At 57.4% G+C, this 24,895-nt stretch overlaps 1 protein-coding gene across 1 annotated transcript in view; it reads left to right on the top strand.

Moving 5' to 3' along the window:
• The window catches only part of SDK1 (sidekick cell adhesion molecule 1), an 880,998-nt gene that overhangs the window by 770,062 nt on the left and 86,041 nt on the right, over positions 1–24,895 (top strand). Inside the window, exons 21-22 of the mRNA XM_058680763.1 lie at positions 332–523; positions 3,698–3,819. Coding sequence (XP_058536746.1) covers positions 332–523; positions 3,698–3,819 — 314 coding nt within the window. The remainder of the gene's footprint in view (positions 1–331; positions 524–3,697; positions 3,820–24,895) is intronic.

The raw sequence follows: 24,895 nt of genomic DNA, 5'->3' as shown, positions 1-24,895 counted from the left end.
AGGCTTGTCAAGATGGAGCTGTTGACCAGACAGCTCTGTAAGCCAACAACAGGGCACTCCAGGGAGCACGGCCGGCTTGCTGCCATCTGCACCAGCAGCCGGCCAGGCCCCTGTCCCCGTGCAGCTCACTGTGGACTGAGAAGCAGCGAGGATGCAGGGCCCATGAGAGGCAGAGGAAGGGGCCCTGCTCTGGCATGGGGCAGGGCTTCGGACGCATTTCTGGCTGACCTCTCAGCGCCCCTTTCATGTGGAAGCTGCAGAGCTGAGGATGTCGGGCCTCGGCCCCGGCCTTCGGGAGGCCCTGGTCCCACTCTTGCCTCTCCCTCGCCAGGCTACCAGGTTTCCTGGGAGGTGTACGGGAAGAACGCCTCGCGCCTCACGCAGACTCTGAACAGCAGCACACATGAATACAAGATCCAAGGACTGTCATCCCTCACCACCTACACCATCGACGTGGCGGCACTCACCTCCGTGGGCGCCGGCCTGGCCACCTCGTCCACCATTTCTTCTGGAGTGCCCCCAGGTCAGTGCACTTGGGGGAGTTCCTGTTTGTACAAAGCCACTGAGAGCCTTGAGAGGGGCTGCATGAGGGGACTGCCAGCTCGGGCCGGCCGGATTTCCAAGGCCTCCGACGTGGCTTTGCCTGTCGGCTGTCAGAGAGTGCGCCAATGAGCAAGGAGAGAGACTCAGGCCCCGGAGTGGCAGCCCCTTTCAGGAGCCAGCACTGAGGGCCCCGCCTCCATGCAAGCAGGGGAAGATAAAATGGTGCTGCCTTAATAGAGTGATGGCAACCTGAGGTTGCAGTAAGGAACAGGAAGTTAGAGGAGATGGGAAGAAAAGCTGAAGAGACAGAGGGAGAGAGAAGGACTAGGGTTGCATGTGAACGAGGGAGTGTCCAGGGGGTGGCGCGAGGGCCATCTGTTTCCGCCCTGGGGGCTCAGATCTCCCTGGGTGCCTAGCACCCCCACTCCAGCTCAGGAGGATTGCCCCCCAACTCCCTGTCCCTAATATTTTTTGTCGTTGTTGTTTAAAGAGATCTTTTCTCTAAGAAAGTCACAAGTACATGTGATTGTGGGGAATAAGGCGGAGCTCAGATCAGTCCCCATGAGAGCTGTGAGGCTGCTGCCGTTGGAGGGATGTCCCCTCTGCTTCTTTGCTGAGGACAGGCTGCCTGCGCCTGCACAGGGGCCTGGACGACCCTTTGGAGCCAGCACTGCCTCCCTGGTTCCCACTCGTTCAGTTCCACAACCCCGTTGTGTTCTTGGAGCAGAGACCTGCAGCATCTGAAGAGATTCAAGTCCAGTGTGTGTGAGAGAAGCAAATCTCTCCTGTTCTCACAGGTGCCTGGCTGGCCACAGCAGCTCTGTGGTCCAGCCGGCGTGAGCGGAGGCAGAGGGCAAAGGCCATCCCCTCACCTCCCGGGCCTGTCCTTCAGCCAGGGCTAACTCCTGAGGCACTGGGCGCTCCACGAGCAAGGCCACCGTCACAGGGCCTTGTCACACACCGGCCTCAGCCCCCCACAAGTGTCCCATTCCCAGTTCTGGACGAGGCCGCCGGAGTGAGTACTTCAGAATGAGTTTTCACAGGAGATGATGCTGCCCTTGGTCGAAGACAATCAAGCATTTTACAAAATAAACTAACAACATTTATTCCCTATCAAGATCGAAGTCTCTGATGTAGAGAATTTTTTCCCTCATTTGTTTCGCTCAGATACCCAATGCCCATAAATTACACTCAGCATCTAAGCCTGGCTCCTATCACAGCACCTGCTGGGGAATGGTGCTGGTGGCGCCCACCGCCTGGCCACAGGTGGGGAGTGGTGCTGGCGGCGCCCACCGCCTGGCCACAGGTGGGGAGTGATGAGGCTGGCAGTAACCACTGCCTGGCCAAAGGTGGGGAGTGGTGCTGGCGGCGCCCACCGCCTGGCCACAGGTGGGGAGTGATGAGGCTGGCAGTAACCACCGCCTGGCCAAAGGTGGGGAGTGGTGCTGGCGGCGCCCACCGCCTGGCCACAGGTGGGGAGTGGTGCTGGCGGCGCCCACCGCCTGGCCACAGGTGGGGAGTGGTGCTGGCGGCGCCCACTGCCTGGCCACAGGTGGGGAATGGTGCTGGCAGTAACCACTGCCTGGCCACAGGTGGGGAGTGGTGAGGGTGGCACCCACCGCCTGGCCACAGGTGGGGAGTGGTGCTGATGGCGCCCCCCGCCTGGCCACAGGTGGGGAGTGGTGCTGGCGGCGCCCACCGCCTGGCCACAGGTGGGGAGTGGTGCTGATGGCGCCCACTGCCTGGCCACAGGTGGGGAGTGGTGCTGGCGGCGCCCACTGCCTGGCCACAGGTCGCCGCGGACAGTGACAGCAGTGACACAGAACTCATGCGTGTACGTTCCTGGAACATTGTACACTCAGGGCTCAGGCAGCCCGCAGGCCTCTGTGCCCAGTGCTGCTGTGGTCACTGACAGCTGCACCTGCAGACTGGCGGGGGTGGGGAGGGGGTGAGGCGTCAGCTCCCCAGAGGGAGGTGGAGGGGCGAGGGAGGTGTCGCCTTGCTTCCCACAGGTCGTCTGTGCCTGGAGCCTGTCACTAGGACATGCCCGAGCATTCTGAGTACAGGGGGACTTGTAAACCTCCTGGAAATCCAATTAGAAGACAACATTTATTTTGGTACAAACCCTTTGCCTTCCCTGCATAGCGTGTCACAGTGTGCAACCTGCTGCGTGTGAGGCCCTGTGACGATCCGCCGGGGAGCTGTATTCTGCTTGGCTGTGCTTGGAATCTGCAGCCATTAATGACTGGAGACCCCGCTCGCAATCCAGAGAGCAATACATGGGGAAGAACCATCCTCACGTTTAAATACTTCCTACTTCAGACTCATTAAACTGCCTGTGGAAAGGGCCCTTGGGGGCCAGAGACCCCGGCGGCGCCAGCCCACAATTGATCGCCGCTGTGGTCCTCACGGTGCTCGGGTGAGTCCTGCTCTAAGTACCTGAGCAGTGACAAGCGGGGGACTCGCCCTCAGAAGGAGCGCCTCCAGTGACTGTCCTGACACGGCCGTTTTTCCTGCCTCCGTCCTCCCCCGTTGTCTTTCTCGAGAGCGCTTTGCAGAAACCCGTGTGCAAGAGCACAGGGCTGCGCTTGCAAGGGGAGCAGGCTCTCTGGGCACCAGCCAGGTCCCTGGTCCAGGAGTTGAGTGATCTCAGGTGACGGTGTCCCCCTCCTAACGCTCTCCCTGCACAACACACACACACACACACATACACACACACACTCTTCCACCTGCTTTTGTTGCCAGAGCAACCAAATACAGGCAGAGTGGGAAGGCTCCAGCATTGTCACCTGAGTGTGGAAGCTAGACCTGGGAATCCTGAGGCTCGGGACCTCACACCGCCAAGGTCCCTATCCTGCCTGCTCGCTGCTCGGCACAGTGTCCACGGTGTCCTGGGAGCTATGGAAGGGAGGCTGGCCCTTCAGTTTTCAGTCGTGGCTCGTCCACCCACCAGCTAGCTAGTGATTACCGTCCGTGTGCAGAGAGCTCGTCAGGTGGCACAGAGCCTCGGGGTGACCCTTCCATGCGCATGTCAGCTTGTGCTGCTCCTGACCGTCCTGGCCTCCAAAGCAGGTGCTGCAGCACAGGATCGTCCTGACGTCAAGCCTTCCCCCAGGTTGTGTCTGAACTGTCGCTTTTTCTCCTTCATCCTTAGACCTCCCGGGGCCGCCCTCCAACCTGGTCATCTCCAACATCAGCCCCCGCTCGGCTACGCTCCAGTTCCGGCCTGGCTATGACGGCAAGACCGCCATCTGCAGGTGGATTGTGGAGGGGCAAGTATGTGTCCCGTGATGAGGAGTGTCCCTTGTTGGGGGAGGGGGGGGCGGCTGAGCTGTGCCTGCAGGAGAACACAGCCAGCCAGTGTGGTCGGGGGTGTCCATGATGAGGAGTGGGCCCTTGGGGGGGGGCGGCTGAGCTGTGCCTGCACGGGACGACAGCCAGCCAGCATGGTCGGGGGTGTCCGCGACGAGGAGTGGGCCCTGTCCTTGGGGGCAGCTGAGCTGTGCCTGCAGGAGAGGACAGCCAGCCAGCGTGGCCGGGGGTGTCTATGATGAGGAGTGGGCCCTGTCCTCGGGGGGTGGCTGAGCTGTGCCTGCAGGAGAGGACAGCCAGCCAGCGTGGTGGGGGGTGTCCGTGATGAGGAGTGGGCCCCTGGTGGGCGGCTGAGCTGTGCCTGCGTGGGAGAACAGCCAGCGTGGTCAGGGGTGTGCTTGGGGTGCCACTGGGGAGGGTTTCGCGCTTGGAGGGGAAGCAGGAATTGGAGGCGACTTGAATTCCTGGAGCGGGATGTGGGAAGACAGCAGGAAACAGATACCTGACCTGGTGTCAGGAAGCCATAGAAATGCAAATCCAGGTTCAAATTCAAGTCAGGCTGCAGTGAAGGGGCTGAGGCACACAGCGTGGGGAGTGAGTCAGAAGGCCTGACCCTGACCACAGAGGCCGCGGCCAGGGCGGAAGCCCCGGATCTGTGCCAGGGCCACTTGAATGGGATCATATTGGCATTGAAGAACACCACACACTCTGCATCTTCCGTAGCCTGACAAATGCAGGAGGAAAAAAAGACCTCAAGTGTGAGGAGTAGTGAAGTTGTGAAATAGTTTCCGTAGTAAAATCCCAGTGGTTTTCCTAAGTGTCCTTGTGCCGTATTGTAAGACGTTTCACTCTGTGAACCCAGCCATAAACTAGGGAGAACATCCCACATGCGTCTTCCAAGTTTCATTAGGCAGAACGCTTCTGGAAATCTATGTGGAATCTTGAAAGTACAAGCATCAAGGCAGCACTGGTCCATTAGTGGGGCCGGGACCGTTATTAGGAAAAATAACAGCATTTCCCCACCTCACTTCGAGTGCAGCAAACATCTCCCCAGACAGTGAGCGGCAGATGATGGATGCACTCTGACACTCAGAAGAAAATACGCAAGTCTTGAGATTTTGTGAAAACTCCTTCTAGCAGCCCTGGGTCTGTCTGCAAAAGCAACCAGGTCACAGAGCAGGGGGCGTGTTCCATGGAAGCCACAGAGCAGGGGGTGTGGTCCATGGAAGCCACAAGCAGGGGTTGTGGTCCATGGAGGCCACATAGCAGGAGGGTGTGGTCCAGAGGCCACATAGCAGGGGGTGTGGTCCACGAAGGCCACAGAGAAGGGGGTGTGGTCCGTGGCAGTTACAGAGCAGGAGGGCGTGGTCCACAGAGGCCACATAGCAGAGTGTTTGGTCCACGGAGGCCACAGAGCAGGGGATGTGGTCCATGGAGGCCACAGAGCAGGGGGTGTGTGGTCCACGGAGGCCACAGAGCAGGGGGTGTGGTCCATGGAGGCCACAGAGCAGGGAGTGTGGTCCATGAAAGCCACAGAGCAGGGGGTGTGGTCCATGGAAGCCACAAGCAGGGGGTGTGGTCCACGGAGGCCACAGAGCAGGGGTGTGGTCCATGGAAGCCACAAGCAGGGGGTGTGGTCCATGGAGGCCACAGAGCAGGGGGTGTGGTCCATGAAAGCCACAGAGCAGGGGGTGTGGTCCATGGAAGCCACAAGCAGGGGGTGTGGTCCACGGAGGCCACAGAGCAGGGGTGTGGTCCATGGAAGCCACAAGCAGGGGGTGTGGTCCATGGAGGCCACAGAGCAGGGGGTGTGGTCCATGAAAGCCACAGAGCAGGGGGTGTGGTCCATGGAAGCCACAAGCAGGGGGTGTGGTCCATGGAGGCCACAGAGCAGGAGGTGTGGTGCATGGAGACCACAGATAAGGGGGTTTGGTTCACGAAGGTCACAGAGCAGGGGGTGTGGTCCACGGAGGTCACAGAGCAGGGGGTGTGGTCCACGGAGGTCACAGAGCAGGGGGCCTGGTCCACAGAGGCCTGTAGAGCAAGGGGTGTGGTCCATGGAGGCCACAGAGCAGGGGGTGTGGTCCACGGAGGTCACAGAGTAGGGGGTATGGTCCATGCAATTACAGAGCGGGGTACATGTTCCATGGAGGCCACAGTAGCTGAGCTCTGTCCATGGCAGGGGCCAGCACCGACCACCAGCTTGAGGACCTGGTGCTGGGCGGGGCCAGGCCAGATTGTAGTAACGATGTCATGGCTCCTCATGCTTTGATCTGCTCCCACAGCAGACCTGGAGGGACTTGCAGTTTCTGCCCACCTTTCACTTCCTAGGAGTTGGTTGTGTGGCTCCAGTTTCCCTGCAAGGATGTCTGGGAAGTGTGGCCTTTCAGTTAGCCCAGGGGCAGGAAGTGACGTGGGAAGTGTGGCCTTTCAGTTAGCCCAGGGGCAGGAAGTGACGTGGGGAGCTTGTGGCCGCTTCTTGGCCGCGACAGGACACTGAGTTCTCTTTGCCTGTGCCTTGCCCTTTTTCTTTGTAGTTTTAATGTAAAATGGTTTGTGCACATCCAAGAGGAAAGAGAATAACATGGCAGCCTGCACACACGTGCCGCCCAGCTGCAGCAGGTCCCAGGATTGGGCCACATGTCCCTCTTTATGGCAGATGAAGCATTTCGAACCACATGCCCGTTCATTCCCACACACCTCACACATTTCTAAACCATCAGCAGATGGACCAGTGTGGGAGAGCTCCCCAGACAGGACACTGAGGCCCAGGTCAGCTCATGGACCGGCGTGGGAGAACCTCCCAGACAGGACGCTGAGGCCGAGGCCAGCACATGGACTGGCGTGGGAGAGCCCCCCAGACAGGACGCTGAGGCCAAGGCCAGCACATGGACTGGTGTGGGAGAGCCCCCCAGACAGGACGCTGAGGCCGAGGTCAGCACATGGACCGGTGTGGGAGAACCTCCCAGACAGGACGCTGAGGCCGAGGCCAGCACATGGACCGGTGCGGGAGAACCCCCCAGACAGGACGCTGAGGCCGAGGCCAGCACATGGACCGGTGTGGGAGAACCCCCAGACAGGACGCTGAGGCCGAGGCCAGCACATGGACCGGTGTGGGAGAACCTCCCAGACAGGACGCTGAGGCCGAGGCCAGCACATGGACCGGTGTGGGAGAACCCCCAGACAGGACGCTGAGGCCGAGGCCAGCACATGGACCGGTGTGGGAGAGCCTCCCAGACAGGACGCTGAGGCCAAGGTCAGCACATGGACCAGTACAGGAGAACCCCCAGACAGGACGCTGAGGCCGAGGCCAGCACATGGACCGGTGCGGGAGAACCCCCAAGACAGGACGCTGAGGCCAAGGTCAGCACATGGACCGGTGTGGGAGAGCTTCCCAGACAGGACGCTGAGGCTGAGGCCAGCACATGGACCGGTGTGGGAGAGCCCCCCAGACAGGACACTGAGGCCCAGGTCAGCACATGGACCAGCGTGGGAGAACCCCCCAGACAGGACGCTGAGGCCAAGGCCAGCACATGGACCGGTGTGGGAGAGCTCCCCAGACAGGACACTGAGCAGGATGCCGAGGCCAGCACATGGACCGGTGTAGGAGAGCCCCCCAGACAGGACGCTGAGGCCGAGGCCAGCACATGGACCGGTGTGGGAGAGCCCCCCAGACAGGACGCTGAGGCCGAGGCCAGCACATGGACCGGTGTGGGAGAGCCCCCCAGACAGGACGCTGAGGCCGAGGCCAGCACATGGACCGGTGTGGGAGAGCCCCCCAGACAGGACGCTGAGGCCGAGGCCAGCACATGGACCGGTGTGGGAGAACCTCCCAGACAGGACGCTGAGGCCAAGGTCAGCACATGGACCAGTACAGGAGAACCCCCAAGACAGGACGCTGAGGCCAAGGCCAGCACATGGACCGGTGTGGGAGAGCCCCCCCAGACAGGACACTGAGCAGGATGCCGAGGCCAGCACATGGACCAGTACAGGAGAACCCCCAGACAGGACGCTGAGGCCGAGGCCAGCACATGGACCGGTGTGGGAGAACCCCCCCAGACAGGACGCTGAGGCCGAGGCCAGCACATGGACCGGTGTGGGAGAGCCCCCCAGACAGGACACTGAGGCCGAGGCCAGCACATGGACCGGTGTGGGAGAGCCCCCCAGACAGGACACTGAGCAGGATGCCGAGGCCAGCACATGGACCGGTGTGGGAGAGCCCCCCCAGACAGGACGCTGAGCAGGATGCCGAGGCCTAGGGACCACGTGAATCCAGGAGTATGTTGTCCTAGCATGAGAAAACATCCCTGAAGTTGGCATACTTGTTCTGCCCGGGGCCCTGTGGTCAGGGGGCATTGGACGCTAGGTCAGGTTGTAGGGGACTTAAGTATCCCGGGAGTTAGTGGCGCTTCCTCCTCCTGGATACCGAAGGACACTTAAAGCCATCAGTGGGTCATTCTGCCTTCAGCGTGTGTGTCTGGTCACCTGTGACACTGCCCACGCGATCACCATCAGCCCAGGATGTCCACCCAAGGAACCCACTTGGCAGCCACTCACCTTCTTTTGATCACTGTAGATGAAAATAATACCCTACCCGCTTCGTCCCCTGGGCCATTTCCTGTAGAAAAATCAAGCCAGTTGTCTCAACTCGCTTCCCTCCTTGTGGCGTTGCGTGGCTTGTCCCCTTGTCCCCGTCTGTGCTCTTTGATCCCTGTCCACTGGAAGTTCGTTGAAAAGGCCTGAGGGGATTGCATTTCTGCCTTCTTTTCCCATTTTGCCTCTCTCCATGTCTTCTCTGTTCCTCCCTCATGCCTATTCTCTGTCTCTCTGCCTTTCCCCCTTAACACTGCGTCCTAGGTTCTGCAGCAGCCCAGGAGGATCTGTTGTCCCATGCCTAGGGAGCCCGCGTTGAGTGACAGGTGGAACAGCCTGGCCCTGGCAGGGTCCTTTCCCTCCCCAGCCCTTATTTAATGGTTTCCTCTATCCAAGATCTTTGTTTGAAGTCATTGTTTTCTTGGAATAATAAAATGATTTTCTACCAAACTCTTCTCCCCTTCGCAGCACTCTCCATCATGCCCGGGCTATTCAGTCACCTTGAAATGCAGGAAGACAAAGGCAATGCCCTACTCTTCCTTTAATGACCAATTCCAGAGGAAGGAGCTGGTCCCCCAGGTGCTTCCAGAGTCTTTCTGTTCTACTTTCATCCTGCTGAGCAGAGTGAGGAAAGTAGAGGCTGTTACAGCTTTACCATTCCAGTCACCTGTGGTCGCGAATTCACCCTTGCCATGCACCAGAGTAGCTGGGGGTGATGCCAGTTTCTGCCCCAAGTTTAGATGGAGCTGTTTCTAGAAGGCCTGGCTTCCATGCGGGTGGTACTGAAGCGGCTTCGAGGGCATGTGTTTGGCTCAACAGTTCAGTCACTGCTGGGGTGCCCACATCCGGCATTGGAATTTCTGGTTCAAGTCCTGCCTCTGCTGCCAGTCTGGCTTCTCCCTCCAAGACAGCAGGTGGCAGCTCAGCTAGTCCTGTCTCCACCCCTCCCCACGTGGGAGCCGCGTGGGGGATGCAGGTGTCTCAGTCCCCCTCCCTGATGTAGGGGATCCAGGTGCCTGCCCACCCAGGTGGGGGATCCAGGTGTCTGCCCACCCAGGTGGGGGATCCGGGTGTCTCAGTCCCCCTCCCTGGTGTAGGGGATCCAGGTGCCTGCCCACCCAGGTGGGGGATCCAGGCGTCTCAGCCCCAGCCCACCGCCAAGTGGGAGATGCAGGCTGGATTCCTGGCCCGGCTGTCGCTGACATCTGGGGAATGGCTCGCTCTCTTTTCTTCTCTCCTTCCCTTTTGCTGTCTTTTCCTCTCTTCCTTGTGTCCTTGCCTTTCAAATAAAATGGAAATACATGAAACAGAGATGCTTTTTTAAGAAGAGCCCTGGACAGCGAGGGAGGCGGCTGTGTCTTCAGCAACACTCCTCTCCGAGAGTTCACGCTCAGGTTTCCGATCCAGATTTAAAATATGAGCCTTGAGCGTGTGTTTTAAATATTTTCTCCTACATTAGAATTGTTTTACAGAAACCAACGTAATTACTTATATTCTTTATCCTAGCATTTTATTAACAGTTTTAGAGCTGCAATTTCAGTGGTACAACTGCGGGTCAGACTGCTGGATGCAATTTTAAGTACGCTGTGTGTGTGCGCAGTGGAAACCTGAGTCCTGAAGACACAGAACACATTTCTCTAAGTCTGTGGTTATGTCACGCACTTGTCACAAAATTCAGTTAATTCATTTTGGAGTTTTTGTGGGGTTTTTTGTTTTGTTTTGCTTAGTTTTTAGTAGTTGCCTAAAAAAAACCTCCTTTGCTATTGGAAGGTCACGAGGACATTGTGCATTTGTTTCCAAGTCTGTTGGTCTCGCGTGTGCTCCCGGTCAGGTGTGAGGACCCGGCAGGCGGACCCCGGGCTGTCCCCCGTGCGTGCTCCTGGTCAGGTGTGAGGACCCGGCAGGCGGACCCCGGGCTGTCCCCCGTGCGTGCTCCCGTTCAGGTGTGAGGACCCGGCAGGGGGACCCCGGGCTGTCCCCCGTGCGTGCTCCCGGTCAGGTGTGAGGACCCGGCAGGCGGACCCCGGGCTGTCCCCCGTGCGTGCTCCCGTTCAGGTGTGAGGACCCGGCAGGCGGACCCCGGGCTGTCCCCCGTGCGTGCTCCCGGTCAGGTGTGAGGACCCGGCAGGGGGACCCCGGGCTGTCCCCCGTGCGTGCTCCCGTTCAGGTGTGAGGACCCGGCAGGGGGACCCCGGGCTGTCCCCGTGCGTGCTCCCGGTCAGGTGTGAGAACCTGGCAGGGGGACCCCGTGCTCACTTGACTGTCCCCTTAGGATCTCCAAAGCTGCTTAGATTTCGCTTCGTCCCTTTGCTTACCACATCAGAAACCCCTGTCCACAGTGTGCGCCACCTTGCCCCTTGCTGTCCTCGTGGGTAGAGCACCCTGGAGAACCCGTGTGTGTGTTATTGTGGTCTTCCTCGTCTGTCCCACAGGTGTTCACACGCCAGGGCTCACTCATTCGGCGAGTCCGCAACTCGCGGTCCTTGGAATGGGCACGCGTGTTTCTGTGGCTGCCACAGCAAGCTCCCAACGCTCAGTGGCGCCTCCAGCCCCTACGTCCCCAGTCACAGTCCGTCGGCTAGAATTCCAAACACATCTCAAGGTCTGAACTCCTGGTGTCTGTGCGCAGCGCTCCTGCTGAGGCTTTGGGGTGAGGCTGCTGGGAAAGCCGCCACCCTCAGACCGCAGGGCCCTCACAGTGGTGGGGTGAGGCTGCTGGGAAAGCCGCCTCCCTCAGACTGCAGGGCCCCCGCAGCGGTGGCATCCAGTCCCATTTTCGTGCTGCTGCCAGGTGGGCCCTCCCACTTCTTGAGGCCACCAAGAAGTGGCTCACGTTCCCTCCCTCCATCTCCAGAGCCGTGCCCAGCAGGTGGACCCTTCCCAGATGGCAGCTCTCTCCTGCCCGCCCCATCTCTGCCCCCTCTCACAGGATTCACTCCTTGCTTCCCACCAACCCCCCACTAACTAACCCCCCATCTTAAGGCCTTGACCTTATTCATAGCTGCAGAGTGGCTTCTGTGTGAGGTGACCAGGTCCCAGGCACCAGAGTTCAGGATGTGGCTGTTTGGGGACCATTATTCTTCCAAAAGGTTATTTATTATTAACCTTTCGCGTAATCTTTTTTTTTTTTTTTTACCCTAGTATGTTACGACAGATTCCTGGAGGTGGACTTGCTGGGCCGGTGGCTGTAAATGCGGGCTCTCGGGACATTGCCAGGTCCTTCCCGGATGGCTTGTGATATCTTACATTCTCATCACAGCTATGGGTCAGTTTTTTATGCAAAAAAAAAAAATTGAAATTGAACTCACGAGTATTTCCTTGCATATTTTGCATTTTTGAATCATAAGTGGACTGGTCTCCACTTGCAGGTTAGAAAGGAATTCAGCCAATTTTCTGCCACCACTTTCATGGCTTGCGTTTTCCATTTAGAACTGTATCCTTATGCATGAAGGGAGATCTGAGTCCATTTTTATCTGTTTTTAAGCAGCTGCGTAATTGTCCCGGTGCTGTGCTTTAAGAGTGCATTTGGGGAGTCCCCGTTGTAGTGGGTCAAGGTGCCACCGGCAGGGCTGACATCCCCAGCAGAGTGCCCGGTTAGAGGCTCTAGGCGGCAGGTGTGTTGTGTCCGCAGTCCCCTGACACATGGGCGACCCGGGTGGAGTTCCTGGGTTCTGGCTTTGGCCTGGTCCAGCCCTCACTGGTGGCACCATTTGGAGAGTGAACCAGCAGGTGGAAGGCGCCCTGCTCGCTCCTCTCCCCTGCTTCCTGCTTCCCGCTGCCTTTCTCCTGCCCGCCACGGTATACCTGCCAAGTCATCACAGCAAACATGGTGGGGAGTCTGCTCCCTCCTGATTTGAGCTCTGAATTCTGAGTCCTTCTATCCCCTTCTGTTAATCTGGTTGTTTATACTGTAATTCCACAAGGCTTCAAGTACGCTGTGATATTAAATAAGGTCTTCCCCAGCCCCGACCAGTAAACACCACACACAAACTCATACATACCACACGCACACACTCCACATACACACCACATACACACCACGGACACATACACACCACAGTCAGACCATACACACACAGACCACACTTGCACATCACACACACACACCACAAATACACCACATAGACCAACAACATACAAACTACACATACATACACACGCCACACATACCATACACGCATACACACCGCACAAACACGTTCACACACACACCCTCCCTGTCTCTGTCTTGGGCATCTTCCTTCATTTCTTCGGTGAGCCATCGTTTCCTCCCTGGAACAGTCTGACATTCGCAGGGGTGTTGAGAGGGCCGGTTCATGTGGGTGCCCGTGTTGCATTCCTGCCGTCACTGGCACGCAGGAGCACGGCTGACCCTGAGGACGTGGCTGCAGGTAACGCACTCTGGAATGCTCCAGGAGCTTCCACAGACACCGACATGTGGGGCCTCCTGCCTGTCCAGCTGCTGTCAGCTGCACTGCTGGACAGATGAGGTGAGCGGCCGGAGTCGCCTGCGCGGGTCACGCAGCGGGCTGCCCACGTGGGGCGGGGTGGACCTCCCCTTAGCTTGTTTGTTCTGCCCCACTTTCCTGGCAAAAGGTCACGCCGTCTGCTAAGTGTGAAGGCTTTGTTTTTTCCTTTGAAATCTTTATATCCGCTCTTTCTGTTCTTTTTATTTATTTTGTGAGCTTGCTGGGAGGGCTGTAACCTTGGCATCATATTGGATTGCAGGAGTGATAGAAGACAATGTTTGTTTTATTACCAACTTTAAAGCGATTATTTTAAGGTTTTATCGTCAGATGTGACACTAATATTTATAGTGGGTGGCTCTTTTTATAGCCAGCCTGTGTTGGGTAAAGACAAATCTTTGTTCTTTTGGATTTTTTTTAAAAATCACAAGTAGATTTAATTTGATCAGGTTTTTTCGCCATGTTCTGAGCTGTTCACCTGGTTTGTCTGCTTTCATCTGTGGTCATGAAGATTTAGGATTCTATCCTACTTTTCCGTGATTGCAATGTTCCCAGGACAAACACAATTTGGTAGGGATGTTTGTTTTGTTTGATTTTGTTTTGAGTTAGGATTTTTGTCTCCACCTTCGTAAGCAAGGCTGGCTTTTCTGGTTGTTGGCTTGGCTTGGTTTTTATGTACCTTCTTTGCACAGGGATCATGCCAATCTCCAGATCATTCCAGTTTAGTACAGGGGCTGCCAAAGCCAGCATTGGGTTGGTTTTTAAATCTCCCATTGACTCTCCACTACTTGTCATGAAGCTTTCTCTGCTCTCCCAGTCCTTGGGCTCAGGTGCAGGGCAGAGCTGCTGGCTGCTGACCCCCTGGGGACTCCCTGAATCACTCCCTGTTTCTCCATCTTGGCTGCAAATGCTGACAGGGGGCAGCTTTTACAACATAGACATCCAGTCCCCTCTTCAGATCAGCTCAGCAGGATCCTGGCAGGGTGCCTGCACCCCTCCTCAGATCAGCTCAGCAGGGTCCTGGGGTGGGGCCCGCACCCCTCCTCAGATCAGCTCAGCAGGGTCCTGGGGTGGGGCCCGCACCCCTCCTCAGATCAGCTCAGCAGGGTCCTGGGGTGGGGCCCGCACCCCTCCTCAGATCAGCTCAGCAGGGTCCTGGGGTGGGGCCCGCACCCCTCCTCAGATCAGCTCAGCAGGGTCCTGGGGTGGGACCCGCACCCCTCCTCAGATCAGCTCAGCAGGGTCCCAGGTAGGACCTGGGGCATAGTCACATTCATCTGCTTTCTTGCTGTGGCTGGGCGTCCCCTCTGCAGGGCCCCTACTCGCCAAAGTTGGGAGGTGAACTTGCTCTCTCAGCTGGCTGCTGTCAGCCTGCTCTTCCCCAGAAGAGAAGGACCTGAGAAACTTTGTGTTTCTGTGGGGTGGCCTTGCCCTCCCCCAAGACCTGCGTGGGCCACAGGAGTGCCCAGCATCACAGCCAAACCTTCTACCCACTGTGTGCAGCTCCCAGGAGCCCCTCCCCCAGATTACCCCCACTGTGTGCAGTCCCTGGGAGCCCCCTCCCCCAGGTTGCCCCACTGTGTGCAGTCCCCGGGAGCCCCTCCCCCAGGTTGCCCCACTGTGTGCAGTCAGTCCCCAGGAGTCTCCTCCCCCAGGTTGCCCCACTGTGTGCAGGTCCCAGGAGCCCCTCCCCCAGGTTGCCCCACTGTGTGCAGTCAGTCCCCAGGAGCCCCTCCCCCAGGTTGCCCCACTGTGTGCAGTCCCCGGGAGCCCCTCCCCCAGGTTACCCCCACTGTGTGCAGTCCCCGGGAGCCCCTCCCCCAGGTTTCCCCCACTGTGTGCAGGTCCCAGGAGCCCCTCCCCCAGGTTGCCCCACTGTGTGCAGTCAGTCCCCAGGAGCCCCTCCCCCAGGTTGCCCCACTGTGTGCAGTCCCCAGGAGTCTCCTCCCCCAGGTTGCCCCACTGTGTGCAGTCAGTCCCCAGGAGCCCCTCCCCCAGGTTGCCCCACTGTGTGCAGTCAGTCCCCAGGAGCCCCTCCCCCAGGTTGCCCCACTGTGTGCAGTCCCCGGGAGCCCCTCCCCCAGGTTGCCCCCACTGTGTGCAGTCCCCGGGAGCCCCTCCCCCAGGTTGCCCCACTGTGTGCAGTCCCCAGGAGTCTCCTCCCCCAGGTTAGCTCAGGCTGAGCTTGAAGCTGTCACTGGTGTTAGCATGTTTAACAAACAAGGAGAAATGGGCGGGGATCCTACCGAGAACCCCCCTTAACCCCACCCCACCCCCGCTGCCTGCTGTCCTAACAGGCGCCCTCCTTCTCTTCTGGGGAAGGACACCTGCCACCCTCGTTTGCCCTCTGCTTAATCCTTCCGTCTCAGTGCTCTGTGACGTTTGCGACCCTGACAATATGGAAGACCCTTGGATGTGTAGGCATGTCTTTGCGATTAGCCCTAGAGGAGCCTTTTCTGTCCAGGATGTAGGGGCTCTGAGTCTGGGTTCTTCCCGCTGCCTGTTGGCCTGGTGTGGCTCAGGGCTGCTGGAGTCCCTTCTGCTCGCTTGGTTAACCCATCGAGTCCCAAGCCTCCAATTCTGCATGCATTTCAGCAGGATCGGCGCACGTCTGTTACAACAGGTTATACATGATCGTGTACCGTTCATATCTCCTTATCAATGAAGAAACCATTTTGTAAGTAGGGTCCTGGCACAGGGCAGGATCTGCTGCGTGTGTAGCAGCCAGCCTGTGAGTAGGACTTTGGGCAAATGTGCTGTCCTTTCATGTGTTGTGCAGTATCCAAAGAAGTGGCTTTCATGACCTGTCAGCAGTTACTTCAGGTAGGAAAGAGCGAAACACTTCAGAGGGTTCCATTTCGTTTTTGACAACATGTTGTCAGTCCGCACAGCGTAGCTTGTTTTCATATCATCGTTGCTCTTGCTGTTTGAGAATGACTCGGCTTCTCATGTCGCCTCTGACACCATCCTGGGCAGTGGCAGGCCCAGGAGTGTCACGCTTGCTTCCTCCTGAAGGCTTCCCGTGGCAGTGTTTGAGGAATGCTAAGCAGGCGTGTCTCTCGAAATCCAGCAAGCTTATGAGGTGTTTGTTGACAAAATCGTGAATAATCCATGCGTTTATGACGCACATGTCAGTGATCCAAGCAAACAGAAGCCAGGATAGATGGATGGATGGATAGATAGATAGATAGATAGATAGATAGATAGATAGATAGATAGATTTACCTCCAACAGAAGAGGGTTGTTGGAAACCAACTCTTGGTGCTTGCCCGCACCAGCACTGCCGTTAGCACAGGTGAGCAGCACCCTGGACAAAGCTGCTCTTCCCTGTCGTCCTGTTGTCTCCTCATGGAACGTTTGTCATATACACACTTAATTACGTAGCCACTCTACCATGAGCACCTGCTGGTGGTGTGGAGTCAGTTGCGACAGGGCCAGCCCCTCTCGCTGGTATTGTCGCAGTGCTCTGGGTTTCAGAAGGCCCTTTGGGGCCTGTCGTGTGGAAACCAGCGCTTCGCAGATGGTCATCAAGTTGTAAGCAGGGTGCCGGCTGTCGGAAAGCGGAGCGTGAGTGTGGTGTGGCTACTACCGCGGGTGCTGGGAGCACTTCCTCCGAGCACCCAGGCCAGCACGTCAGGCGAGGTGCAGCACACTGCACTCGGGGTCCACGTGCGTTGCCTCCATGTCTGTGTTTACGACAGCTACTTTCAAACGCTGGCAATCCGAAATACAGTGCACCCTTTGAAATACAAGGACAACCTCTTCGTGACAATTCTCCCATGAGTGCATTTAATATGTTACATAGCAGTTACATACGTAAGATCTTTTGTTCAGTTGAACATTTCTTAAAAGTAACTTTTTCAGGGAAGTGTCTGCTGTTTTCAGAATGAATTTAAAAACATTTTCAAAGCTCTAATCATTCACATATTACTTTGCAAAACATGATATTTATTTCAAAGTTACCGTAAGTTCTGTATCTATTACTCATTTGAGTTTATGTAGGTGTCCTATACGTGGGATTGTAGAACACATTGGACAGATTTCTTACTCTAAAGGCACTCTAATAAGTATTTCCTGGGGAGAATCTTTGACATTATACAAAGATCTCACTTCCTTTTCTCTTCTCATCCATTAGTTTTTGTCTTCCGTGGATTTTTCTTGCCTGAATTAATTACTATATTGGTAATATCAGTGATTTTTTTTAAGATTTATTTGTTTTTATTGGAAAGACAGAAAGATCCTCCACCTGCTGGTGCTCTCCCCAGGTGGCCGCAGTGGCCAGAACCAAGCCAATCCAGAGCCAGAAGCCAGGAGCCCCTACCAGGTCTGCTACACAGGGGCAGGGTCCCAAGGCTTTGGGCCGTCCTCTACTGATTTCCCAGGCCACAAGCAGGGAGCTGGATGAGAAGTGGTGCTGCCGGGATTAGAACCGGCGCCCATATGGGAGCCCGGCATGTGCAAGGCAGAAGATTAGCCAACAGAGCCATTGCCCTGGGCCCTGCATCAGTTCAAAGTTCAGTCATTTCTCCTACACATGTTGGTTGACCTTTCACTGAAAAAGAAGGCTTTCTCTTCTCATTTCCTCATCGTTTGCTTATTTGTATCAGTGGGGAGTCCTGAGCTCCTATTTTACATCCACCGATGTCATAATTTATTCTGCTGCCCTGACTTCCCGGTGCCCGAGCAGCACAAGGCTCCCAGCTGGCTCCTGTGTCCCTTGGATGGCTTCTGGCATCCTTTCCTAGCGTGGCGTGAGGGTCTGGGCTCACCCGCTCCTTCCCTCATCCTTCCCAGCCGTTTCTCTGCCTGTCCTTTTGGGGACTTGGGAGCCAGGACCAGTTGTCACGGCGTGAAGCGTGCACGCGACAGTGGCGTCTCTTCTGAAAGAGGTGTTGCCTTCGCTGCGCACCTGCCTTTCTTGTGCTGGACTGGTGCACTCTGTTGGGGTTGAACAGTTTAGTTTGTTTTTCAGTTATCCCAAGAAAGCCACACGATCTGAAATGACAAAGGTTAATGTCAATGTCCACTTGTTACCCCAATCCTCCTCTGACTTTGCTGCTCACCTAGAAGGGCGCTCGCCACAGGCCTGCCTTTGGAAACAGACAGAGTGCCCTGAACACCGGGTGCTGCCCTGAGACCAGCTGGGCCAGGGCCAGTGTCCTAGGCAGTGTCCTCCAGCTTAACCACGCCATCTTCTAAGACCCCCGCCCTCCTATCCGGAGGGAGAACAGGCCTGTGACCCCACTTCTTACCTGCCCTTGGCCACGTGCCGCCTCCCAGCCGCCTTAACCCACACATCAGCCTGACTCTCCAGGACTGTTACCTACACAAAATCCTTAAGGGCGCATGCTGCCCAGTGCAGAACCACTGATGCCTACCAACTTGGGGCTCAGAGGCTGGCCGTTGACTTTTGGCTGAGTGGCACTAGGCCAGTGGCCAGACGCAGGCCTGTCAGCCATGAGGCATAGTAACAGCTCCCTGTAGGGGCTGCTGGAGTGAGCATGCCAGACCCAGTGTGTCTCCTTCTCGGAGTCAGACACACTTCTGCTTTCCCTAGGGCTTGAGACACTTTGCAAGGGGCTCTCTGGGAAGCCTGCCAGCTCCTCTCCCTGCCCCAGGCTTTGTGCCCACCATCCTCCTCTGGGCAAGCCTGCCTCCGCTCCATCTCAGATGCTTCCCTGAGAATGTCTTGGTGGCTCCTGGTAAAAGCAAAGTACCCAGAGGTACCTGAAGCTCCAGGTGGTGGGGCCCTTGGGCCTGTAACTGGCATAGATGGAGTCTTCTGAAACATCACAGGCCAGTGCCCTCTGAGTGGTCGTGAGACACACCCAGCTTGGCACGGTCTAGCAAGGCTCTGTTCTCTCAGCCAGTTCTCATTCAGCAGCTGAGGCTGACTGTTGGGCTGGAATCCCAAGGCTGGCGCAGGAGCCCAAGGTCTGACCCATTCCACGGTCACACGGAAACCAAGGCACTGGCTTGAGAGGTTGACAGGGTAGCTAGGGAGTGCTGAGGGAGAAGTGCCTGGACCCGTGGAGGCCTGGTGAGCAGGGACTGCTGAGCCCTGCCTCAGGGCCACACCGAGCACCACACAGCGGCCATCTCGCTGAAGGCCAGAGTGAGCCCTCCCAGGACACCCTGTGGCTGTAGTGAGGGTGTTTACACCTGTTTCTCTGTGTGCCCTGGAGTTGCCAGCTGGGAGTTACCCAGTAGGAGACCTTTGTCGGTGGAGCCCAAAGGGAGGCGCTGGAAGTTGCTGTTCAGATGCGGGCTTGGAAAAGGGAGCAGCTTGTACCAGCATTTCTGGTTCAGTAAGGCTTTGTTTAATCAGAGCATTTGTAGTGAGTGGAAGATCTCTCCCCCATTTTCCCAGCACACCACTGAAGTGGAGAACGCAAGCGGTGCGTGTCCCTGTGTCTGTCCGGCCCTGCAGGGCTGGCTTGCAGGGCTGTGCACCGCGCTCTGACAGCCACACGGGAGCTGAGGGCCTCCCAGGGCCGCTCAGAGCAGGGCTGAAAGAATGGAGATGCTAGCACTAATGCTTTGGGTTCGGATGAAAACATTTCCATTCTAAACATGGAAAGCAAAATTTTTTTTTAAATCCCACTTAGTGCTTATTTGTGCATAATAGTAGCCATTTTCTTAAAAGGAACTGCTTTAGAAAGTGTTATGGGCTAATAAAATACTGCCCAAGACTGTTCAGTGCCGGTCTCTCAGTAACTAAGGAGCAGTGAGGTGGAGCAGCCGGCAGCCCCGGAGTCCCCAGGTGCGACATGTGCTGAGGCTGGGGTGCCCAGCTGTGTCGGCAGTGAAGTCAGCTGGAATGCCACATTGCTCCACAAAGTCGGGGCCGCACAGTCACACCGCCCGTCTCCGGTGTGACTTGCTACTGAGGGACTGGCGTGCAGGCTGATGGATGGCAGGCAGCCGTGCCTGGCTGCGTGTTTCTGTTCACAGATGCGGTCACCTGCGAGGATGTGTTTGCCATGTATTGGGACTCTAGGTAGCAGGCTTTTCCAGGGCTGAGCTCAAGGGATGACATCTTGGCAGCTGGCGCATCTGGGTCTCCTGTCTAGGCCATGTCCCTGGGTTGTGTGTGGACAAGGCCAGGCTGTTCGGTTTACCATGGCACCCAAGAGGAACGTCGGGTATGTGGGTGATGAGCCACCCTCCTCCCAGGTTGAGAGGCCCTTGCAGAGGGCTCTCCTGATGGGACAAGGACGGGACTAGGGAGCCAGCCATGCAGCAGAGACTGTAAGAGTTCCCTGAGAAAGCTGGGACACTGATAATGTGCTGAAAACTTGAGCATGGGACTAACACACTGTAGGCACTAAATGGATAAGACTTAGCATAGTCATAGTAAGGGAGCCAAGGCCAGCATCTGACGTCAAGGGAGCTGTGGAAGGTCTGTGAGGTGGGTGTAAGGCTAGGCCCCAGAGGCGGGAGGCCCAAGCAGACCACCAGGCCAGAGCCCAGGCAAGGCCTGCTTCCTGCTGGAGCGCAGGGAAAGGCAGGAGGTGCCCCCAACACCTTGCCGGCTCCTGTGGACACAGAGCTGAGTTGGGTGTAAGGACTTACAGTCCAGGAAGAGACCCAAGATCCAGGGCCAGAAAGCAGGAACAGCCAGGGTCCCAGTGGGCAGCCAAGCGGGTGATAAACTGCACCCAAAGGAACCATGAAGGCACAGCTGGGAAAAGTCAAGTCCAGCTGTGCCCAGGGTCCCTTCCCGTGGACAGGACCTTCAGGAAAGCAAAGAGCTTCCCAACCAGCACACTGGACCCTCGGCTTCACTCGGCCCGGAAGGCAGGAGCCAGCCCCGCCGCCCCCGTTTCTGCACAGCACCCTGTGCAGCAGGCATGCAGGTACAGCACAGCCAGGTCTGCCTGCAGCAAGAGACCCATCCAGGGCAAGAAGCAGGCAGCTGCCAGAGGGCCGGGTGCCCTCGTTTCCATTTGCCACGAAAATGTTCTGCATTGTCACACGATCACTGTCTCTGTCTTCTGGCACTCGCCCTCTCTGGCCTCAGCTCGGGGCAGGGGCCTTGCAGTCCAGACTTTGGGGTACCAGGACGGAGCGTGGCTCACACACCAGCTGGGAAGCTCACGGAAGGGAGAGCGAGCACCCACCCTTGATCCACGTGGTCTTGGTTTGCTTTGCTGGTCATGCGGCTACCTTTTGTCCCCAAAGGTAAAAAGGAGTTGCCGTGTGTTCCGTGTGCTGGGGGGTTCAGAGGCCGGACGGTTCTCATCTGCTCACTTCGAGGTGTGCAGTGTGGAACTTCTCATCACTAATTGGGTCCCCTCCTTTCCCACTCCAGCATGGGTGTGGGGGCTGTCAGGGCCTTTTGGTTAGCATCTGTCAGCGTCTCAATTGTCATAAACCCTAACAGTAGCTGAGTTTCTTTCTCGTAATAGCAAGGGGGAGAGTGACATTATTTTTGGAACATTGTCGCCTGTGCACAGGAGAGCTGTCGTGGGCGCTAATGGCTCCTCCGTAATGATGAGGTCATTGGAGGAAATTTGCCGAGACGGCGTCCTCCTGTTCTGCAGCTGTGTGCCCGCCTCAGCACCCAGGTGCTGCCATGATAGGTGACCATGAGACACACACCCAGATATTTCACAATGCTTATTGTTTGCTCGATTGTCCATAATAACAGCCTGCCCGATGGCTTTGCTCTCTCCCTGCTCAACCAGCACAGATGAACAGTTTCAAGTGGCCTTTTTGTTCATTAGTCTATCAGATCCTTTTAGGACCCATTACGGGTCTCTTAAAACTACGCAGCAGAAGAAAATGCCGCGGTGGAAGTGACAGCTCAGGTAGGGCCAAGGGAAGCGTTTGACCACAAATGTCATTTTCCAGAAATAGAGGCCAACGTATGTATAAATCACAACTGTCAAACCAAATTAAATTTTATAGGAGTCGTATTTTCCCGTCCTGCAGGAGGAGTGCTCCCTGCTCTAATTCTTTCTTGCTGATTCTCCTGTTGGAGTTTTCAACGTGCCCCAGGCTTCATTTTTCTGGTCATTAGCTTTTATGTTGGTTCACTCATTCATCCAGGAAGCGCTTGTTAAGCACCGGTGTTGTGTCAGGTGCCTGGCGGGGTGTGCCAGGCCTAGGGCCGAGTGCTCGCGGCTCCCCTCTGCAGCAGCTCACTGCTGGGGAGTGCGGGCAGGACCTGGGCATGTCTGGTGCCGGGGACTGCTGTGAGAACACGGGAAGGGCCAGGACAGCCGAGGAAGACTCCCCCGGTTGGGCCGTGAAGGGTGAATACTGAAGTGTGTTCGGCGCAGAGATCCAGTTAGAGGGCGTGGGATGGGAGGCTTCAAGCCAGGCGCGTGTCCTTTCGCAGCGCGGGTGATGTGTGTGTTCAGGTGTGGCCACGCCAACAGGTGGAGAGGAAAAGGCAGAGAAGGGACAGTGTGCTGCTGTCCGTTCCTATGAGGCCGCAGGAGGCTGGCTAGCAGGCAAGGGAGGGATGCCTGACTCCTGGTCCCCCGGTGAGGCCCTGGCAGGTTCAGGGTGGCTTAACCTGGTTAGTGACTGGTGGTCCTTGACTTCGCTGGGAACGGAGCTTTGCATCCTGCATTTTGGTCTTTTCCCGACTATGACGTATGTCATGAGCCTGTCTCCTGAGGCTGGCAGCGCCCAGCCAGCCCCGTGTTCAAAAAGGGACCCCCCCAGCACTCTGCAGTACTTGTGGCTTAGTACTAAGTGAGTACTAAGCACCCTTTCTGCTTACTCCGTTTTCAGCTTCCAGGGGTTTATCCAGTCAAGGAGCTCCTACCAGCTCAGCAGGCTTTGGGGCCCAGGGGCAGTTTCCCAGGCTGGCATTACACTGAGCTGAACATCTGGGGATGGCATGAGGAGGCGGGGCCTGTGGAGGTCGTTAGGTCAGGAGGGTGGAGCTCCTCGGAGCAGCTCACGGGCCATGAAAGGACTCTGCTCCTCAAGCGAGGGCACTGCCGTCTGTGAGCAGGAAGCAGGCTTCGGGAAATCCGCCAGGCTCGCACCCCGATCCGCAGCCGGCTAACCTGCAGAAAATGCCATGGTCCTTTGTTAGGGCTGCCCAAACAGGCCACAGCTAAAGAGAAGGCCTGTGTAGGAGGAGGCAGGACGATGCACTGGCCCCGAGTCTGTGGACAGTGAGGGTTGTCCAGTGGACCGTGGGTCACAGGGATGAACACGCGCTGCCTGGGTGGGAGCTAGAGTTCACCTATGCCTGACCCTCACTACAGCTGGGAGGGGACCTGCCCTTGGGGGATATGGGTCAGGGGCCGTGTTGGGTGAGTGATAATGAGAAGAGAGCTGTACGGTAAGACATAGGCCGGGTGGGAAGGCGGCCTATGAGAGGCTGGTCCCCAGCTGCTGGTTCCAGGAGCCGGCTCACCCGCCCAGGCCGCACTGTGGACCGAGGGCACCGACAGCTGTGACCCCGACCGCAGGTCTCCTCTAACCAGGCACGAGAGTAGTTACCCTGCTTTACACCTGCTTAGCTGCACTCTCCAGTCAGTCTAACCAAGGTCAAGAGCGCCTAAGCCTGCCCTTGAAGCAGAGGCTGGGTGTGGTCGGCGAGGAGGGCCAGGGCTCCATGTTCTCAGATGGGAGTGCCTGGCTCGCCAGAGGCGGGGCTCATCGAGAGGAAGCCGCGATTTCCGTGGGGTGGAGCTTGGCTGTAGAGAACCAGGAGGCACACGCGAGGCCGTGAGGATGGAGACCACGGAGCAGAGGGAGACAGGAGCGGGCAGGTGGTCCTCCTGGGAGACCCCCAGGACCAGCAAGGGGCCAGAGCGAGAAGCAGCAGGGAAGCCAGCATGAGGCAGCGAGCAGAGTTCACGCTGGGAAGAACCCTGAATGAAGGCTGGGCAGTCATCCGCTGGACAGACAGACTGTCAACAGCCCGGAAAGACAGTAGCAGGGGAGGCGGGGAGCCCTTGACAGCAGGCAGCCTCCCCGCTGGCTGACCTCAGCCAGGCGCTCAGTAGAAACCCCTCGACAGCTCTGGGCTTTCACAGCTTGTGTTCTTCGGGGAACCTGCCTCCAAGTGCCTTCCTGGCTGTGCCGCTCTGCCAGAAGCTGTGTGCAGGAGCCTCTCTCCCATCTGCCCTCATACCTCCAGGCCGTCCAGCTCACCCCATCTGGGGAAGCGATACCGGGCTCAGGAGTGGGCACATGGCTCAGAAAAGCAGGGAACTTGAACCTGCAGAAGTTGCCAGTTGCACAGGTTTTCCTGCTGACGCTGGGGTTCTGGCCGAGCAGGGTGCACTGGGGGTGGCGGGCTTCCCGGAAGGAGGGTGGTTTGCTTCTCTTCTCCTTCCTGAGCTCAGCAGGAAGGGACGGAAAGCCCCTGCCGCCCCTTCCAACCCCTCCCCACCCTCCACATACACCTTGTGGATAATGTTCGTGCTTGTCCTCCAAGAAGCCACCAGCACTCTGGCCCCCAATGCTGATTGGCCACCAGAGCCTTCCCGGGTCACGCTGTTTCTTTCAGACTTGCCAGAGGCCTGGCTGGAATGAATGGCTTTTCTGGCACACACCTGTATGGAAATCCACCAGGAAGGGGTGGAGGACTGTGGGGCCCCAGTGATGAGCTGGGTGCCTGTGTGTCCAGGCTGCCCAGCCTGCTGGCTGGACGCACACACACACTGGCAGCCCGCAGGCCTCCTGGCAGCTCCCACAGTGTGCGGGGTGGAGGGGCACTGCTTAATGGGGCCTGAGGACCTGCTGCCCACCGAGTGGCATTGGAATTGTGTGGCATTTCTGCTTCTCTAATAAGTATTGAAAAGCGCTGTTTGTTAACTTTAAAAGAGGAGGAAAAGTGGGTGGAGGATTTTCAAAGAGCCATGCTTTCCTGTGGAGCCTGGGTTTGTTTTATCTTCAGCCCTGGCCCAGTCTGGCCCGGTGTGTTGGTCGCGAGCATTTGGAGAAGCCCCGCACCCCCACCCCGTCTTGAAATCTAAGCAGGGAGCCGTGGGAGCGCAGCGAGG

Source organism: Ochotona princeps, chromosome 24 (assembly GCF_030435755.1).
Source record: "Ochotona princeps isolate mOchPri1 chromosome 24, mOchPri1.hap1, whole genome shotgun sequence".
Taxonomy (NCBI): domain Eukaryota; kingdom Metazoa; phylum Chordata; class Mammalia; order Lagomorpha; family Ochotonidae; genus Ochotona; species Ochotona princeps.
The sequence above is the reverse complement of the archived record's forward strand: the minus strand, read 5'-3'. Positions and strand labels throughout refer to the sequence as shown.